General features: G+C 45.6%; 1 protein-coding gene across 1 annotated transcript in view; it reads right to left on the minus strand.

Annotated features, from left to right (window-relative positions):
- slc41a1 (solute carrier family 41 member 1) overlaps window positions 1-7,244 on the minus strand; it is a 49,316-nt gene that overhangs the window by 4,086 nt on the left and 37,986 nt on the right. Inside the window, exons 5-6 of the mRNA XM_037678541.1 lie at window positions 6,585-6,729; window positions 5,297-5,443 (exon numbers count right to left, since the gene is read on the minus strand). Of these exons, the coding sequence (XP_037534469.1) occupies window positions 5,297-5,443; window positions 6,585-6,729 (292 nt within the window). The remainder of the gene's footprint in view (window positions 1-5,296; window positions 5,444-6,584; window positions 6,730-7,244) is intronic.

The following is a 7,244-nucleotide window of genomic DNA, read 5'->3' on the forward strand; positions in this document are numbered from 1 at the left end:
TGGGGTCTGGGCTGTGGGTGGGCTTTGGGCCTTGGGGGCGGTCAGTGTTGGGGCCGGTGCTTCGGTTCCTCCTGGGCTGTTCCGATTCTTTTAATCTAGGTTCCTGGTTGCGATGGCCGGCACTCTGACCGGGGTGGCTGCCGGCTTTCGGCAGGGGGTCGGCTATGGTAGTGTACGTGTGGTCATTGGTGGTGTAGGGCGGCGGTTGGGGGCGTGGCTTCGCCTCATCCGGGCACTGGCTGGTCTTCCTGTGTGGCATTTGCAGTGGGGGTGCTGTGTGTGTGGGGGGGTGCATGGGTGGCGTGCTGGGGCGTCTCCGGGCCTATGGTGCGGAGCTCTTGATGTGAGAGCCGGCCCTCCTCGGCTGCGGCTCCCTGCTGCTCTGCCCCTTGGGCTGGGGCCGGCCTGTGGTCGCTGTCAGGTAGATGGTGCATGCGGTTGGCCCGACAGAGATTCTGTCGGGCTATCTGTGTGTGCCTGTTGGTTGCTCGGGTTGGGTTTTCGGTGGTCCCCCCTCTCTTGGATCAATTTGGGCCCCACGTTTGGTGTGGGGCCCACTCCCCCCGGTCGTGCCCCCCTTTGGCGGGGGACTCCCTTGCCGCCGGTGCATTGGTGGCTCTCGGTGTCTGGGCTGGGTGGTGGGGTGCACGTCGGTCCGCCCTGGTTGCTGCCTGGCGGGGCCTGGGTGCCCTGGCTCTGTCGGGGCTCTGCTAGGGGGTGGTATGGCCTCGGGGCTTGGGGCTCGGTGTCCATGGCCGGATCTACTTGGGGGGGGCATGGGTCGCTGGCCGGGCCTGTGGGCTCGTCGTTGCAGCTTCCTGGAGGCTCTGCATTGTGGTGGCTGGGGTCACCCGGTTCTTTCCTCTGCTCCTCTCTGGGGGGGTGCGGTTCTCCCTGTTGGGAGACTCTTGGGGCTCCAGGCCTGTGGGCCGCTCTGTGTCTGTGGCTCCGGTCCTCCCTATGTTGCCATTGTGTCCTGGGGGGGCGGGTCTGTGGGCCCCCACGTCCACTATTGGGCATTCTTTTGGAGAAATCTGGTGGTGGTGGGCGTGCTTGCGCGGGTGTTTGGATTCAGGTGCTTTGACAGATGCACGCTAGGTTGGGTAGTGGTGGAAGCTAGATGATTCCTTGTGCCATGTCGAATGTTTCATGGTGATATTGTGGGTGGCATTGTGCATGTTGTTTTGTCGTGGTGGTCTCTCGCCTTATCTTCTTCTTTTTTATTATTTATTTATTCTTCTTTCTTCTCTTTCTTTAAAAAAAAAAAAAAAAAAAAAAAAAAAAAAAAGATACTCAAGGCGCTTTACAACTCAATCTGTGCCCTCATCACCCATTCATACAGAACTCTGCCATATCTCTACAAAGATTAATGAGTGCTTCAGATCACATTCATACACTGATGGGACACACATGGGGCAAGGAGTGGTTCAGTGTCTTGCTCATCAGCATGTGACTGCTAGTGGATTTGAACCCCTAACTTTCCCATTGGAGAACAACTGGTCTAACCACTCAGCCACAGTGGCCAAAAGGTGAAAACTGGGGATAGTGTTTTTGCCTGTCAGCCTGTGACCATGTTTGTGCGTACTTGTTTGTGTTTTTGTCAGCAGAATACCTCAGAAAGTAATCATTAAATGTACATTTACAACGGATTACTTTTGGAGTGCACCTGATTGAACATGGACACCACAGCTAATCATCCCTATAAAACACAAACCTGGCAATAACTGATGCTGAGGTAGACTTTAGTGTGGCAGTATGTGCGTTTCATCCCACCACAAACTTTGAGCACAAACGCTGAGCGAGATCTTTGCCTAAACATTTGACATTATCTGTTGAAGTCAACTCTGTTAGCAAAATAACTCATGAAACAGACAGATTTTAATGACACTTTCATGAAGTAATCCTTGGATGTACAACTAGAACTGAATAACTTTTGGAGTCACCTAAATTCAAGACAGTCGCCATAGCTGTGGCGGCCATCTTCAGTCCAATCAAATGTATTTTTCTAGCATTCTGTTGGTCAGTAATATTTTACTTTTAAAAGAAGGGGCCTGAGTGAGGTGGGGAGTGGTGGTGCAGAGGTTAGAGAAAGCAAACCTGTGATCGGAAGGTTGCCGGTTCAAATTCCCTGACTGTTACATCAAAATTTGAGTGGGAAAGGTGAAGCACGCCTTCCTTTTCTGCTCCACTCTGGGCCCTTGAGCAAGGCTTTCAACCCCCCAGTTGCTCCCCCGATGACAGCCCTTTGCACCACACAAAGGGGTGTGATAGCTCGGTGGTCTATGTTTGTGTCAAGAATCCGGTGTGAAAACAAGTGCCAAATTCTTATTCGAGTTTGCTTGCTGTGGCGACCCCTATAGATGAGAACAGCCGAAAGAAAGAAAGAAATTAAAGACCTGAATAATGTAGATTTCAAATCAGCATAAGTAAAGTGGGTAAATTTTGAGAGGGGAAACAAAATAATTATTTTTAAATGTGGGCTGTAATAAAACAATGGGACTCCATGCAGAGTGGGACTCGTCTTCACTCCATGGTTCTTTCTGTAGGTTGTAGAGAACTTCATGGTTCTTTCTGTAGGTCGTAGAGAACTTCCATGTTTCTTCCTGTAAGTTGCAGAGAACTTCATGTTTCTTCCTGTAAGTTGCAGAGAACTTCATGTTTCTTTCTGTAAGTTGTAGAGAACTTCATGTTTCTTACAGGAAGAACCATGAAGTTCTCTACAACCTACAGGAAGAAACATGAAGTTCTCTGCAACCTATTTGAAGAACCATAAAGTTCTCTGCAACTTACTCTAGTTTGCAGAGAACTTCATGTTTCTTACTCTAGTTTGCAGAGAACTTCATGGTTCTTCTTGTAGGTTGTAGAGAACTTCATGTTTCTTCCTGTAGGTTGTAGAGAACTTCATGTTTCTTCTTGTAGGTTGTAGAGAACTTCTTGGTTCTTCCTGTAGGTTGTAGAGAACTTCATGTTTCTTCCTGTAGGTTGCAGCGTTACTCCACTCACACCACAGAGAACTCCACAGAGCATTCGTAAGTCTGTGTGTCTGAGCAAAATCCATTTGAAATATGCTCAATTTGGAAGCCAGTTGTGTTCAGGTTGTTGAGTAGGTGGTGTCAGACTGAGCCACTGAGTGTGGAGATGTCTGCCAGCCTGTCTGTGGTGTGGACCTGCTGGGAACCAGCTCAGTGGAACAGGGTGGTTCACACAGGTCACAAAAGAACCAAAGAGCAGCAGTTTCTGACCCAACAACACGAGATGAGACGTGAGAGTGCCTTCATCTTTACTAAGTGCACACAGCCAGGAGCACATTTTGCACGTTCTCCACACACTGTTCGTTTTCTGCTCAAAGCTAACAAAAGCTTTGGAAGCTGCAGAAGAATTGTGAACAGATTAGAATGAAATATTTGGGAAGTAACAACTGGGTGTATATTTACAACTGATTCACTTTTGGGGGTTATCCAAGTCAAGTGGGCTGCCTCGTTAATGGACATCAGATAACCCAAGAATGACTCCACCTCAGAGAATTTTACAAATATGGAGATAAAAATTAGTGTGGCAGTAGGTGAGGTGTCAAGTCACAACACATGCCGTCCTGGAATGTTGCATGTAAAAAAAGTTAGAAAACTAAACAGCAGAACTTTTATTGTGTAGGATATAATCCATAGTTTCTCATTTCAAACCGAGACATTCCCTGGACGGGAGTCAAATCGTCTTCAGCTTCACAATACAAGCCCAGTTATTTTGTTTTCTGACATTTTTGATTTACTGAGTCCTGGAGGACTGAGTCTACTTCAGCACACTGCACATTATGTTATTGTCAAGACTGACCAACAGCTAAACTCTATCATTTCTTAACTTCTTGGACTAAGCGTCTGGCAAGAACGGAGGAGGCTGATATGGTTTGCTTCTGGGATTGCTTGGAGACAGTTATGGTCCTCATCAGAGTTTAATTTGTAAACCAAACAATGCCGGAACACAAATAGTGGTGTGTTGGGGTAAATTGTGAATAAAGCAAATGCCATTTCCTGCATTCTGTTGTATTTTAATGGGGTGTGAGCACGCTCCGCTTCTCTCAAGCACACCCACCCACCACCACTTGACGGTTCCGAGCCTGACTCTGCTGAACTCACTCTCCTCCTCGTTGCTGTTCTCCTCCACATGTGAAACCCCCAGGCTCCTCCTGCCTGGGTACGACAGCCTGGTCAGCATGGCCACACCTCTCTCACCTGCTCCAGTACTTTCTCCACTGCCTTCATGCGCTTCAATTCTTGGTTGTTTAGTTATACAATGAGAAGACTTTTATTTTTTATGAAAGTAAATTGGACTGTCTTTTCACATTTTAATTGCTGTTATTTTGACAAACTGGCGCCGCTGTTTTGATATGTGACGTATGTAACGTGATTACCTATCAAACATTTCTCTGGTGTTTTTAATAAATACTATTTTATTAATGACCCACTTTATCTGTTAAACTGATTTGCAGTTTAGCTGTAATGTTTAATTATATATTGTGTGTTTTTAATTAAATTGCCCATAACTGAACTTTTATGGACAGGGATTTTTTTAATGGTAGAAGCAGAAATGATTACTTGAAGGGGCAGCTCTGATGTGATGTTAGGAAGTTTGTACCTAGCTGTTGTGTTTAAAATTAGTGTTTATGTAATTATTTTCAAATTACATATCCAATATAGGCTTTAGTCATTCAAAACAGTCATATTTGTTCATAACTTTATTATTAGTCAGCCTGAGAGTTACCAAATCCAAGCAAACTGTTACCGGAACGCACCCTGTCAAGATAATGGGCGGCTGTGGCTGACTGGTTAGAGCAGTCGTCCTCCAATGTGAGAGTTGGGGGTTCAAATCCACCAGCAGTCACATGCTGAAGTGTCCCTGGGCAAGACACTGAACCCCTCGTTGCCTCTGATGTGTGTCCCATCAGTGTATGAATGTGATCTACAGCTCTGGTTAGTCTCTTTAGAATGATTTGTTCAATTATCTTTGTAGAGATCTAGTATAGAGCTGTATGAATGGGTAAATGAGGCACAGATTGTTGTAAAGAGCTTTGTGTGTCTTGAAATAAGATAGAAAGGTGCTATATAAATACAGTCCATTTACCATTTACCATTTTATAAGAGAGTTTCTGGATCTTGTTCTGGCAAGATCCGGCTCAAATGAAGTCCTGGTTTCAATGCATGAGAGACATTATAAAGTTTGAGTTTTGTCCCAGTGGTGCTGAAGACACACAGCTGCCTGTGTGTGAGCTGTGATGAGTGGTGGTACATGGGGTTCTGTATACCTAGCTCCTTGTAGAGTCCTGTGGAGATGCCTGCCAACAGGGACAGGGTGATCAGGTCTCCGAGGCTAGCAGCAATGGGTGTGGCTACATTATCAGGGTTGATGCCAACTTTTCTGGATGCAACAATGACGCCGATCATTATGAGACCTGGAAGAGTTTAGACCAACAGCATGGAAAACATCAGACTTCACATTAGCTGTTACACGATATACCTAAGGTTCTGTCATCCTTTGAAAACTTGACTTCCACTCTAGGTTTGACCTTTGAAGAATATACACCACTTTGTTTTTATATTGCCTTACAACCAGGAATTTCATTAAGTTTTTCTGTTTGGTTGTAAGATGTGTAGAAAGACTCCAGACTAATGACGCTAAATCAAACACGTTTCATAGTTAGTTCAATAAGATCCACCTGTGAGTGGTCTGTGTCTGCATGAATCCACCTGTTCTGATAGACCCTAATCAGCACCAGCTCAATGCCTCTAAGGGCTTCCACCAAGCTAGAGACAGCATGAAGACCAAGAAACTGTCCACACAGATCAGGACAAAGTTGTAGAAATGTACAGATCAGGTGTTGTTTGTAAAAATAAAAATCCCCCAGGACCTTGAACATCTCACAGATGTCTCATTAAACCAATGAGTTATGTTGAACTGCAATCAGGACGGGAAAATGGAAGGTAAAAGCACAAAGACTGAGCTAAAGTCGTGGACTGAGTAATGAGGACATTAATCGGAGAAAAGTCCAGGAGGCCAAACAGAACCCTGATGGAGCGCTCTTCTGCAGAGATGGAAGGATCTGTTCATGGGACCACTAGAAGCTGCACAGAGCTGAGCTACATGGAAGAACAGCAGGAAAAAGACATGCAATGAATAAAATAAGGTTTGGAGTTCACCACAGGGCCTACTAGAGACTCTCCAAACATGTGGAAGAAGGATGAAAACTTGACTTTCTGTTGGTGGCAACATCATGCTATGAGGATGTTTTCCATCAGCGGGACTGGGAAACAGGTCAGAGATACAAAAAAGATGGATGGAGCAAAATACAAAGAACTTTTCAAAATCCTGAACACTAAAGTATGTTAGTTGAAAATGTGTTTTTAAGATGGAAACCATCTCAGTTTTGATTTACATGCTGTCTTTAGGCTTGTGCTGCTTCAGGTTGAACAGAGACTTGTTGGTGTAAATCAGGTTGACCTTTAGCCCTCGTAGTGAGCACTGATAAACCCCGACACACCTAACGAGCGGCTCTTCGCTCTGATCATGACACACTTCCTGTACGGTGAGCGTACCCAGGAGCAAAGAGGCGATGAAGGCAGTGGCCACGCTGGAGGCGCAGAGCAGCACGGCGTGGCCCAGTCTGAACTGTCCCTCTGGAAGCCAGCCAAAGATCACAGCAGCTATGGAGGCCAGGAAGCCCACAACCGTGGCCTGAACCTGAACACACACATACACACACACATTAAAACTGTTCATGTAGCTACTGATATCAGTGGACTCATAATCTGCCCGAGACTATCAGATTGTCCCCGAGGAGCTTTCAATCAATCACTGTGACGAGATAAACTAACCTGAACAGAACTGTGAGTTCTGTGTGAACAGTCAGAATAAGTCCTCACACACGCAGCACGACTTAAAGAACATAAAAAAATCAGCCACACTAAATGAACTAGAGCACCTGTTTGTACCCGTGTGGGTTTACATGATCCCAAAATAGACATGAGTTCCAGGAAGTCCAGATAACTCTAAAAATTACATGAGCTGAAGTTAACATCATGTAGCAGAATAATGAGGAGCACTTCACCAAGACTAGAACAAGACTTTATGTTTGGAAAAAACAGAAAGTCTTACTCTGGGCCGTACATACATATGCTTTAATGTATATATATACATGTTAATCTCAGGTGCTGACGTCTTTACTCCAGTCAGGATTTCCTGGAACTCATGTCTAT

This window comes from Nematolebias whitei, chromosome 7 (assembly GCF_014905685.2).
Source record: "Nematolebias whitei isolate Nwh7 chromosome 7, NemWhi1, whole genome shotgun sequence".
Taxonomy (NCBI): domain Eukaryota; kingdom Metazoa; phylum Chordata; class Actinopteri; order Cyprinodontiformes; family Rivulidae; genus Nematolebias; species Nematolebias whitei.